Genomic DNA, 13,473 nt, shown 5'->3' with positions numbered 1-13,473 from the left:
CCACACCGTCAGACTTTTGTAAGAGTTTTGGAATGCGTCTATTCCCTATGGTGTCCTGAGTGGACACGGCGAATTTCAGCTCAATCCGATGACGTATGCGAGGCGTGAAAAGTTTGGCAGCAGGGTCACACATCGCCAAAAATGGCCACAAACCTTCAAATGGCGGACTTCCTGTTGGGTTTGGAGGGGGGGTCCAAGAGACTTTTTTGTGCGTCTTGAGGTGATACATATGTGTGCCAATTTTCATAATCCTGTGTCAAACCGGCCAGAGGGGCTACGCGTTGGGGGCGCTATAGAGCCATTTTTATATGTGCATTTCAAAAGTCAGCAAATTTCAAAATTTTTCGGGCGAATGAATTTTTCTACCAAGTTTGGTGAGTTTTTGGGCATGTTAAGGCCTCCAAAAATGCGATCTCGGAGGGGGAAAAAAAAAAAAAAAAAAAAAAAAAAAAAAAAAAAAAAAAATAATCCTAAGGGTTTCAATAGGGCTCTTGCACCATTCGGTGCTCGGGCCCTAAAAAAAAAAAAAAAAAAAAAAAAATAATAATCCTAAGGGTTTCAATAGGGCTCTTGCACCATTCGGTGCTCGGGCCCTAAAAAAAAAATAATAATCCTAAGGGTTTCAATAGGGCTCTTGCACCATTCGGTGCTCGGGCCCTAATTAAAGCTGCAAGCAGCATTGCGGGCCCTCGCGCACCTTGCGATCCGCGGGGTCATCGCAGTCTTCTCTCCTATGCTCTCGTCTCTTATACTCTCCTGTCCTATGCTCTCCTCCTCTCATTTCCACGGATATACAACAAACACATGTTTACAACCAAACTTTCCTGCTACCAGTAGGTGGCGCTATGACCGTATCATCCCATTAGCATATATATTTGTTCAGACTCGGGTCCATAGCAGTACTGTAAGATTTTGTCCACATTGCATGAAGTATATGGGTAGTACTACATAGAATAGAGCGAGTTCCTTTGTAATGGCGAACGGTCAACTTTGAGGCCACTCCCCCGCCACACGGTAATACTTTTGAAAGAGTTTTGGAATGCATCTATTCCCTATGGTGTCCTGAGTAGACACAGTGAATTTCAGCTCAATTGCATGAAGTATGTGAGGCGTGAAAAGTTTTGAAGCAGGGTCAAAAATAGGCAAACAATTGCCACAAAAGTCAAAATGGCGGACTTCCTGTTGGGTTTGGAGGCGGGGTCCAAGAGACTTTTTTGTGCGTCTTGGGGTGATACACATGTGTGCTAATTTTCATGAACCTGTGTCAAACTGGCCAGCGGGGCTACACATTAGGGCAAAAAATACAGGGAGTTCCTTTGTAATGGCGAATGGTCAACTTTGAGGCCACGCCCCCACCACACCGTAAGACTTTTGTAAGAGTTTTGGAATGCGTCTATTCCCTGTGGTGTCCTGAGTGGACACAGTGAATTTCAGCTCAATTGCATGAAGTATGTGAGGCGTGAAAAGTTTTGAAGCAGGGTCACAAATAGGCAAAAAATGGCCACAAAAGTCAAAATGGTGGACTTCCTGTTGGGTTTGGAGGGGGGGTCCAAGAGACTTTTTTGTGCGTCTTGGGGTGATACACATGTGTGCTAATTCTCATGATCCTGTGTCAAACTGGCCAGCGGGGCTACGCATTAGGGCAATAAATACAGTGAGTTCCTTTGTAATGGCGAATGGTCAACTTTGAGGCCACGCCCCCGCCACACCGTCAGACTTTTGTAAGAGTTTTTGAATGCGTCTATTCCCTATGGTGTCCTGAGTGGACACAGTGAGTTTTAGCTCATTTGGATGAAGTATGCGAGGCGTGAAAAGTTTTGCAGGAGGGTCACAAATCGCCAAAAATTAACAGAAATTTCAAAATGGCGGACTTCCTGTTGGGTTTGGAGGGGGGGTCCAAGAGACTTTTTTGTGCATCTTGGGGTGATACACATGTGTACCAATTTTCATGACCCTACTCAAAACAGGCCAGGGGGGCAGGCAGAAAAACCTATGAAAACACAACATTTTGTGTAGCCAGTAGGTGGCGCTCTGTCAAAGCCTCAATATTGTTGTATAGATGTGTTTAGGGTCAGACTCTGATCATACATGTGACATTTCGTACAGATCGGACAGAAAACGAAGAAGTTATAGAGACTTTCTGTGTCCTCAGAAATGGTCAAACTTTGAGGCCACGCCCCGGCCACACCGTCAGACTTTTGTAAGAGTTTTGGAATGCGTCTATTCCCTATGGTGTCCTGAGTGGACACGGCGAATTTCAGCTCAATCCGTTGAAGTATGCGAGGCGTGAAAAGTTTGGCAGCAGGGTCACACATCGCCAAAAATGGCCACAAACCTTCAAATGGCGGACTTCCTGTTGGGTTTGGAGGGGGGGTCCAAGAGACTTTTTTGTGCGTCTTGAGGTGATACATATGTGTGCCAATTTTCATAATCCTGTGTCAAACCGGCCAGAGGGGCTACGCGTTGGGGGCGCTATAGAGCCATTTTTATATGTGCATTTCAAAAGTCAGCAAATTTCAAAATTTTTCGGGCGAATGAATTTTTCTACCAAGTTTGGTGAGTTTTTGGGCATGTTAAGGCCCCCAAAAATGCGATCTAAGGGGGGGAAAGAAAAAAAAAAAAAAAAAAAAATTAAAGCTGCAAGCAGCATTGCGGGCCCTCGCGCACCTTGCGATCCGCGGGGTCATCGCAGTCTTCTCTCCTATGCTCTCGTTTCCTATACTCTCCTGTGCTATGCTCTCCTCCTCTCATTTCCGCAGATATACAACAAACACATGTTTACAACCAAACTTTCCTGCTACCAGTAGGTGGCGCTATGACCGTATCATCCTATTAGCATATATATCTGTTTAGACTCGGCTCCATGGCAGTACTGTAAGATTTTGTCCACATTGCATAAAGTATATGGGTAGTACTGCATAAAACACAGCGAGTTCCTTTGTAATGGCGAATGGTCAACTTTGAGGCCACTCCCCCACCACACGGTAATACTTTTGAAAGAGTTTTGGAATGCGTCTATTCCCTATGGTGTCCTGAGTGGACACAGCGAATTTCAGCTCAATTGCATGAAGTATGCGAGGCATGAAAAGTTTTATAGCAGGGTCAGAAAACGGTAAAAATTACAAAAAAAAATCAAAATGGTGGACTTCCTGTTGGGTTTGGAGGGGGGGTCCAAGAGACTTTTTTGTGCGTCTTGGGGTGACACACATGTGTGCTAATTCTCATGATCCTGTGTCAAACTGGCCAGTGGGGCTACGCATTAGAGCAATAAATACAGGGAATTCTTTGTAATGGCGAATGGTCAACTTTGAGTCCACTCCCCCGCCACACGGTAATAGAGTTTTGGAATGCGTCTATTCCCTATGGTGTCCTGAGTAGACACAGTGAATTTCAGCTCAATTGCATGAAGTATGCGAGGCGTGAAAAGTTTTGAAGCAGGGTCACAAATAGGCAAAAAATGGCCACAAAAGTCAAAATGGCGGACTTCCTGTTGGGTTTGGAGGGGGGGTCCAAGAGACTTTTTTGTGCGTCTCGGGGTGATACACATGTGCGCTAATTCTCATCACTGAGGTTACCATACTCCGCGAGACGCGTGTGTGCAGAACTCCTCATACGGCCCGCCCACTAAACTATTAGGAAAGACTTTACTGAGTTTTTAACACACCACAAGGACTTGTGCCATGGCAAGAGGGCATTATACAGAGAGGGGGCCTGCAACAGCGTGAGATGTCCGGCGATGAGTTGTGAAAATGCGACATTAAAAGTAACAATAGCAAAGATTCAGTGTTTGTGCCTTTATGACCACATTTGCACATCTACTGTGTTCCAATGTGCCTGCGATACTTCAAACTGTCCGGTGATGAGCTGTGAAGATGCGACATTAAAAGTAACAATAGCAATACAGACATTGTTAACGAGCCTATTATGCCCGGGTATGTAGGAGTATATAGAATGGTAATAACAGTCACCATCTGGTATGTGTGAACGGCTGTCTGGAGTTATTGGTGACAAATCACCCTGACTTGCCTTTCTTTCAAACTGGCCAGCGGGGCTACGCATTAGGGCAATAAATACAGTGAGTTCCTTTGTAATGGCGAATGGTCAACTTTGAGGCCACGCCCCCGCCACACCGTCAGACTTTTGTAAGAGTTTTTGAATGCGTCTATTCCCTATGGTGTCCTGAGTGGACACAGTGAGTTTTAGCTCATTTGGATGAAGTATGCGAGGCGTGAAAAGTTTTGTAGGAGGGTCACAAATCGCCAAAAATTAACAGAAATTTCAAAATTGCGGACTTCCTGTTGGGTTTGGAGGGGGGGTCCAAAAGACTTTTTTGTGCATCTTGGGGTGATACACATGTGTACCAATTTTCATGCCCCTACTCAAAACAGGCCAGGGGGACAGGCAGAAAAACCTATGAAAACACAACATTTTGTGTAGCCAGTAGGTGGCGCTCTGTCAAAGCCTCAATATTGTTGTATAGATGTGTTTAGGGTCAGACTCTGATCATACATGTGACATTTCGTACAGATCGGACAGAAAACGAAGAAGTTATAGAGACTTTCTGTGTCCTCAGAAATGGTCAAACTTTGAGGCCACGCCCCGGCCACACCGTCAGACTTTTGTAAGAGTTTTGGAATGCGTCTATTCCCTATGGTGTCCTGAGTGGACACGGCGAATTTCAGCTCAATCCGTTGAAGTATGCGAGGCGTGAAAAGTTTGGCAGCAGGGTCACACATCGCCAAAAATGGCCACAAACCTTGAAATGGCGGACTTCCTGTTGGGTTTGGAGGGGGGGTCCAAGAGACTTTTTTGTGCGTCTTGAGGTGATACATATGTGTGCCAATTTTCATAATCCTGTGTCAAACCGGCCAGAGGGGCTACGCGTTGGGGGCGCTATAGAGCCATTTTTATATGTGCATTTCAAAAGTCGGCAAATTTCAAAATTTTTCGGGCGAATGAATTTTTCTACCAAGTTTGGTGAGTTTTTGGGCATGTTAAGGCCTCCAAAAATGCGATCTCGGAGGGGGAAAAAAAAAAAAAAAAAAAAAAAAAAAAAAATAATAATCCTAAGGGTTTCAATAGGGCTCTTGCACCATTCGGTGCTCGGGCCCTAATAATAATCCTAAGGGTTTCAATAGGGCTCTTGCACCATTCGGTGCTCGGGCCCTAATAATAATCCTAAGGGTTTCAATAGGGCTCTTGCACCATTCGGTGCTCGGGCCCTAATAATCCTAAGGGTTTCAATAGGGCTCTTGCACCATTCGGTGCTCGGGCCCTAAAAATAATAATCCTAAGGGTTTCAATAGGGCTCTTGCACCATTCGGTGCTCGGGCCCTAATAATAATCCTAAGGGTTTCAATAGGGCTCTTGCACCATTCGGTGCTCGGGCCCTAATTAAGTGTGGCAATAATCTAAAATGCTATAATGTATTCTTAATTAATGTTTGTGTTATGTGTATTATTATTATTGTGTTTGGAAAATATTGACTGATCAAATGGTCTACTCTGAAAAAAGCAAATGAGCCAAAGTAAAAATGAGTGTGCTGGAGGGCTAACAGTCTGAAAAGACAATTAATGAAGAGGCAATTGGAGAAGAGTGTGTATAGCAGGATTAGGCATGAATTACAGTGGTGTTAAAGGAGATTAAAGGGACAATGTTAGAGAGGTCATGAGGAGAGATGAAAAGAAGAGCTAAAGAGAGAAAATACTGTGGCCCTCAAGAAAGAAGATTAAATAAAAGAAGAAAGCGGTGGTAAATATTAGATCACTTTAGAAATGACAAAAGGTTACGCGAAGACAGTGATCTAATTAATTCTGAATCTGTTCTCCAGAGGTGTCCAGCCTTTTAAGTGCAGTTTTTAGTACTAATTGGCCACAAAATGTACCAGTGTACATATTTCAGTGTAAAAGCAACAGAAAGCAACAGTAACTGAAAGCAGTGCGATTTTTGGTATGGATAATGAAAATTAAGACCACATATGATGTGGCAGTGGATCTCATGTAATAGTTGTGAAATGATGGATATTGGCTTTCAATGATTTACCCATATGAATTGACATACAGTATATATTGAATCAGTGATCAACGGTAAGATATCACAGGATAGTTGATCATTACCTCAGCAGTTATGAAACTACTTATTTCCAACTAGAGTAGGAAGCAGGTATTGTAAAAATCATTGTTCTATCAGTATTCAGAGAGTGGAGATTTAAATGGAATGTCCTCCCCCAGCAGTGTAAAGGGTATTAGTGTTAGGCATTTGGTTTTTGGTCTGGCTAGTCAACTCTTACAGATTTCTAAATTATAATCCTCTGGGGCTGTTACAACATTAGTATAATGTGTAAAATGTATTCTAGGTCAAAGAAGATAAAAAAAACTGTCAGCTTATCTCATTTTAATTTCCTACTCTACAGGGTTTATGTGTCGTGAATAACTTCAAAGGTGTCCACAATGCAGCAGCTAAACAGAAGACTGAAGAGTACCGCGGTCTGCCTCTGATGACTTTCCCTCGTGTGGAGAGTCCATTGGAGACCCTCAGCGCACAGGTAGCTAAAAACACTTAGCCTGAAATTCCAAAAAGCATTAATCTTTATGATGCACAACATCTTTCTCCATTAATTGGCAGGGCTCCCTGAAGGGCTTAAGCTTAACACCAAAATCTAATTTATAGGCCTTGGAATGTTGTTGTACCGTTTGTTACAGTTGTCTGTTACAGTCATTGGGTGCAATGTACTTTTGCATGTCCTGAACCTGTGTAAATGCACACAGAAACCTACACATTGCACTCCACGAGTTTACAGAGACTTCACCTTTTTACACCTTTCCTATCCCCATAAATTTTATTTCTTTCCGTGCATCTCTTTTCCATTTCTCCTCCACCATCAATTTTCAGAACCACTCGGCGTCAATGACGGAGGTCACATGACTAAGGGGGCAGCACCGGGTCACGTTTGCGTCTCCACAGCACTTCCAGACACAATGACAAGGACGCATGCCACGTGGCTCCGAATGCTTCAAAAAATACACCTTATGTATCTGTTTAAATCACCAGGAGGACAAAACACACCATGTTTGTAATGGTTTTCATCTCTGTGGGCTATGTTCAGTTCAATCTGCCAAGGCACACAGATTGCATCAAAAATAATATCACACAGCCAACCTAAGCACATATGGTTTATCCAGGAGTTTCAAATCATTTGAAACATGGGATATTTTTGTTCCTCCAAGGTGTGCTGTTTGTAGTTAGAGGACAGTGTTTTGTAAATTTTGTACAAGCAAGTGCTGTAGCCTATCCTGACAATGTTAAACCTGCACACTTTCTGTCAGCTGACTCACTCTGTTTTTACATTACATCCTGCACAGTCTGAAAAATCATCTATTGAAAAAATATTGATGTTGTTCTGTGGTGTTTGTCATTTGTACAGAATAAAAAGACAGAACCTTTTTTTTAAAAAAAAAAATCTCTTTCTGTACAGTAATTGACTATGTTGGGTCATATTTCTAAGGATTTTTCATGATCCATGTGGACCTGTTTGCTTGCTGTAAACCTGGATATGTTTTAGTATTGATTTAGGTGTTTCAGGGAAGAACTTGTTTCCCCCTTTGGAGGAAAGAGCAAGGAAGAGTCTTTGATGTCCTCTGAGTCAGAAAACAGGCTGGGCACAAGTACCATATTATCAGATCCAATATATTTAAATGTAATTGGTTAAAATTCTTACTATGAGTGTGTTTCACTACTTTTCCCTAATTAACTGTTATGTTAATATAGAATTTCTCCTCTGAGAGAGCTTGTAGGAGTAGACTGTGCCATATCTGCTTGAAGATTTCCCTCATAGGGTTTTAGAATTCTATTCAACTGAAATTTAGACTTGGCTAGCCCTTTTAATAAAAAAAATCAGGCTAACGACTCCTGCTTCACTTTTCCTCCTTGAGGCACCCCTTTGTCCCTCCCAACCCACCAGTGGATTGTGATGCAATGTTGTGACTTCATTTCTATTGGAAGATACTGTATGCCCAGCATGAAGACAGAAGTCAAGATGTTTTGTAGATATTACTCATTATTGTGATTATAATTGTCTTTTTCTTTGAGAACAAATGCAGCATTTAATTTGAAATGCTACATATATATTTTTTTCAGTTTGTCTACAAATTAAATAGTTAGTAGCACAAATGTGTTGTCCTGTGTCTTTTACTGTATGTCCAAAGACTATCACTAAAAGCATTAAATGTACTTTAGGAAATAAAGAGTGTAGATCTTTCATTCAGCATTAGCAGACTTTAATGCAAGCAGTGGAAATTGTGGAAATGTATTTGTCCTGTTTGATACAACATTTCCTCACCAGAGTCAAGCTTTTTATCGTCACTTTTGCTGCACACAAATTCTGCCTTGTTAGTTGATTTATCAGCAGCCTGACAGAATAAATACATTATTCTTCCACTCTTTCTTTGGAGTTAAACCTCTGAAAAGGACTGGTTGTCAAGGTCCAGGTAACAAAAAATGATCGAAGGGATCACAGTGATGTACCAGCACACACTAGTTTTGTGATTCCCCACTCCTGCACAATATGCATCATTGGTTTTATTAGACTACTTACTACTATTATTACTATTTAATTAAGAAATATAATATTTTGCACAATTCAATAAATAAAAGTTTACTTTGTTTAGACAGTTCCTCAAAAATAAATCTGAACTGACTTTATTTTTTATACTACCTAGAGAAGTAAACAATATACCAATGAATTCATGCATCATTATGATATAAGCATTCTTGAAGTATGTATTGTGCCATAATATAATGTTACCTTACTTAGTTCTTTTCATTCTGCTACAACCACTTCAGCTTCAATGATGTTTCACTGGTAAGCAAGGCATGCACACACACAAGAAACACAGAAAGCTGACAGCTCAGGTGATACACCTGCTCTTTTGCTCTGTCAGGTATTCATTTCAGCTGTGACAGCTTGCGCTTACCCTGCAGAGACACTAGCTGAATAGATAGAGGCTGTTTGTGTGTGCAACAGCATTTTACCATGCCATCTCTTAATAAAATGTCATTGTTGGCTGTTCTGACTATGCCTCTCTGTTCAAATTGCTCTCCCCCAGCAATATGAGTGACGAATACTGCAATAACCAAAGTTGTTATAGAAAGCAAAGGGAGGGCCTGTGGAATCATTACTCATCCATATGCACTTTTTAATGTTTGTCAGCATCAAGTAGCCTTGATGTGTTGATTCGTTTACAGACTAAACAAACTCTGCAGCCACTAGTCACTTTAATGTTTCATCACATCACTGCACAATAGCTCCAAATAAACTGTATCTCAGCCTCTTACATTCATCACTGCATCTGCCCAGACACTTTAAGCTTAACAGCCCATCCTCAACAGAAAAAAACATCAATAGTGATAAAAGATAATGCTGTTTGAAATTACCATTACATTACATGAAATAACATCACCACATCAACTGTGGTTGTGTGAGCCAGACAAGATTTGATCTTTAAGTCAAACAAAATAGCCTAAATACAAAGCAGAGAGGTAAAGTTTTAATGGCGGAACAAAACCCAAACAGAGAACATGCAAGACAGCAGGTAGTACCACAGAGAAACTCCTGGTATATTCTACTTGGGATGTCCATCATAGTATAGGTCATGGAATGTCATTTTGATGGAATGATATTGCTGTGTTTTTTCTGTCTGAATATTACAAAAGCACAAGTATGTTCTTATTAGGCTGGGTTTTATAGTTGGCTGCAATTATACTTAAATGATGACTTGTTGGTGGGTCTGTTATTAAAAAAACCTGGAGTGCATCAGTGAAACGCACGAGAATATGTTACACTAACACATAGGTAAGATTTGTGATTGTCCTACATTACAGCCAACCATTTGTTCATCATAAATGTAAATGTATGTAAATACACTGCCAAAGGTCAGAAACACCAGCACCAACATTTTTCTCTTTAAATTCTAGGCTATGTCTAAAAGATATAAGCTAAGACACAGGGTCATAAAGGCTCAAATAGCCTTGTGTCATTTTCTTCCTTTATACTTTTTCTTCAGTAAATTGTAACACATTTAGGTTAATTAGTCACTTAAGCTTAAATAGCAAACAATCATCCAATCCTAGCTGTGATGGCAAGAAACTGTACCCTTAAACAGACAAGACAAAAAGAAGAAAAGGTAGCGACAACCCCTTTTAAGGGGGCTGTGGGGTGGAAAGGGTTAAATCTCTGGACAATGGCTGGCAGAATACAGTGTAAATATAAATACCCTTAGCCAAAAGAGGCCACTTGACACTCACATCCATTTCATCAGGGCCAGATGAAGGCCACCAGTGCTGTAACAATGCCAGCAGTGGGCCACATTCACTTGCTATCTGGGGTTGTTTTGGTGAGACCACCAGTACTTACTTCGGTCTGAGACTATAAAGCCTCACATTGCACAAAAGTTTAGTGCAATTACGCAGTGTCTGCACCACGTTGGACATCTATTCATTCACTGGCAAAAATAATGCCAAAACAAGGCACCTCCTTTTCTATTCAGCCTTAGGTTGTGTCTGTTATTATCTCTTATTCAGAAATGTTACTGTTTTCATTAACATTTCCTGTTGTCAGGAAACCTAACATGATGTGACTGTTAACTGTTTTCCAGCCACATATCTGGTTCAGCGCAGAGCTATAACATGTTTCTTATATTAACATATCTTATATTGTATTGATTGAAAGTTAATTTGTGATAGCTATTGTTAGTGTTTTATTACCCAGCACTCAAGGTACAAAACAAAAAGGGAATCTGCTGGGATCAGGCCTGATTTAAAACATCAGTAAAACAGGAAGGGGCTGCACAGCTACTTTCCAACTGTACAAGCTTGTCAGGGTCTTAAAGCAGATTTAAGTCCTGATTTACTTATGTCCAGTGCTTCTTATATGATTAAATGTCATGTTCCAGATGACAGAAAACGTCCTGCTTTTAGTTTCAGGGCATAATCTGTTTCCTAGAGAAGATTTCAGCCATGTGTTCAGGAGAACTCCCAAGTCTAAAGAAGGATTCTGCTGCACGAAGATTCTAAATCCAAAACTCAGGCAAGTATGCTTTTCCAGGAGGACAGGTTTCTCTGGGAAAAACAGAGGAGACACACTTAAGAAGTCTGGGAATTAGTGTGTGTGTTTGTTAGTCTGCTGGTAGGATTGGCTATACTGAGCAAACTGGTTAGGTGGGTGTATAGTGAATTGACTGGATGTCTGGTTTACTTGCTCGTTTTCTGATTGATATTGTTCTAACTCTCTCTTTCTCCTCATGGCTGACTGCAGCTGCTGCTTTATTACTAGGATTTGACTCTCTAGTTCTGACAGTTCCTGAACCAGTGGGTTCTGGCCCACACGCAGGCCTAGACCACTGTTGTCTATTCCTGTTCCCAGGCACTGTGTTAGGCCCTGCCCCAGACCACATCTCTCTGAACCATGCCTTGGGCCAGAAGATCTTGGCAAGAGGTCAGATGGACCATTTGAGGTGGTTACTTTGGGCAAGTGTTTCTCCAACAGCTGAACAGAATGGGAATGAAGAAGGGGAGGTGGTGGAGATGGAAGATCCTTGAAGGATGAATGTTCCAGGTCATTCTGCATCTCTTGGGGTAGGACCCTTTGCCTGTTGCAGTTGGAGGACTCTGCAGAATTCCAAGATGCTGACTGATTGTTTCCCTCATTGCATCTGAGGAAGAGACATGTACAGAGTAAAAATATAGAAATCTGAAGAAGGTATCCTTCTCTTTGACTTTTGTGGCACAAGGGGTGGCATTGTGTGGTGGGCTTGTAGAAAAAAAGACCACATGCATGCAAAAAAAAAGAAGCAACTTCTCAAACTTCTCATACTGCTTGCTTACTGTATGCTCTGCGGAAGATCCTCCCTCACCTGGAAAAGCCACAGTGCATCACATATAGACAGTTTTAGGGTGTGAGCTGCATACAGTATATGAACAGGACACACTTGGCAATGTCTCTGAGCAAGAAATGGCTTTAAAAAAGCAACTTCTCAAAGCTGCATTAAAGGCGTAATTTATGCAAAGCAAATTTTGATGATTGTGAGATCTTTTAAATCATACATCTTTCAAGCCATACATTTTAAGACAAAAACAACAACTGTCAACAAGTCACAGGTTTTGACATTAAAATGTCAACACAATTGGACATATGAGTAACAGCTGGTCCACAGTGCAAAACGTACTTGTTTCACAGTCAAACTCAGAGTGTGTTGCTAACTTTTTGCTTTTTCAGGCTTTTTCTATATCCTGCATTCACCATGTATATTTAATATAATCACATTCTTTTGTTTTCTTTTTAAGGGTTAGGTTTGTTTATCTTGTTTTGTTCATGACACTTATCAGTGCCTGCATGACTATACTTAGGAAAATATTGGGGTTTGGGTTAAAATAACTTTCAAGTTTACAAGGTCAAGAGCACCTAGTCAGTCCCTATTGTGGTGCTATGATGCATGGACTTTAAAAATGGACAGACTTTACCTTACAAGCTTTTCTGAATAAAGTAGTAAAGACACGTATAGAAAGGGCAGATGGGTAAGAGCACCTATATTATAATGCATACATAATTTAAAATTGTTTTAAATTAAATTACTTCAAACTGATGTTTACAGTTATACATCCTTTTTGATTTTCTGTGCTGTAAACCTTTATCTTTTCACTTTTGTTGGCCTAAATTTCTCAGCCTCCGAGTATGCTGTTTGCTGTGGACTAAGCTATGTCCCACAGACATGTTTGTAATAGCTTGTCAACTTTTACTACATGTAAATATGTTTATAGACATTTTATAAGCAAATGAAAGTCAACCTATTCTTTGTTCATTGTTTACACAGAGATAATTTTGTTTTCACCACACCATTTTTCTTCTTCTCTCACCCTATCAATTATAGCTGTCAGATTCCTCTATATAATTTTCAGAGATTTCCAATTGCCACTTCTTCCAGTTTACAAAGCCACAAGGTCACATTCCTCTTATTTTTTGTTATTTAACTTTTTATTCATTCAGGAAGAATGATATGTACAATTTTTGTACATATCCTTATGAAAATCCCAATAATACGGCAAAATAAGTGTAGAAATTAAAATTATGTACATATACTTTTATATAAAAATCAGAGTATGAAAAAGAAAATAGAATTTATCATTTGTAATTTTATCTCACTGTTGTAAAACATCAGAAGAATTAGAAATTATGATTCAAGTAAATAAGATGGATATGACAAAAAATATATGTAAACTCAGCTATAGAAATTATAACAAAACAGTGAGATAACATCCATTGTAATGTCAAAACAAGTAAAGTATGTTTTGTGCATACATGTATAGTTTATACATATAAACTATAATAGCAACAAGGAAGAAAAGATAAAAAATAATAAAAAAAAAACACACAAAAAATAAAAAAACAAAAACCAGCCAAAACGGATGAGTGGAATCTGA

At 40.3% G+C, this 13,473-nt stretch overlaps 2 protein-coding genes across 6 annotated transcripts in view; one reads left to right on the top strand and one right to left on the bottom strand.

The window, feature by feature from the left end:
* plppr1 (phospholipid phosphatase related 1) overlaps positions 1-8,082 on the top strand; it is a 68,557-nt gene extending 60,475 nt beyond the window's left edge. For both annotated transcript variants that reach the window (XM_028418364.1, XM_028418365.1), the window contains 2 exons: positions 6,413-6,544; positions 6,892-8,082. In XM_028418364.1, the coding sequence (XP_028274165.1) occupies positions 6,413-6,544; positions 6,892-6,924 (165 nt within the window). In that variant the 3' untranslated portion in view covers positions 6,925-8,082. The remainder of the gene's footprint in view (positions 1-6,412; positions 6,545-6,891) is intronic.
* A 988-nt stretch (positions 8,083-9,070) lies between these two features.
* grin3a (glutamate receptor, ionotropic, N-methyl-D-aspartate 3A) overlaps positions 9,071-13,473 on the bottom strand; it is a 72,431-nt gene continuing 68,028 nt past the window's right edge. For 2 of the 4 annotated variants that reach the window (XM_028417479.1, XM_028417482.1), the window contains exon 10: positions 9,071-11,708. In XM_028417479.1, the coding sequence (XP_028273280.1) occupies positions 11,156-11,708 (553 nt within the window). In that variant the 3' untranslated portion in view covers positions 9,071-11,155. The remainder of the gene's footprint in view (positions 11,709-13,473) is intronic. The other 2 variants (XM_028417480.1, XM_028417481.1) reach the window with 2 other exon arrangements.

The sequence above is a fragment of the Parambassis ranga genome, chromosome 12 (genome assembly GCF_900634625.1).
Source record: "Parambassis ranga chromosome 12, fParRan2.1, whole genome shotgun sequence".
Classification (NCBI taxonomy): Eukaryota; Metazoa; Chordata; class Actinopteri; family Ambassidae; genus Parambassis; species Parambassis ranga.
This window is presented reverse-complemented; position numbering and strand designations above follow the sequence as displayed.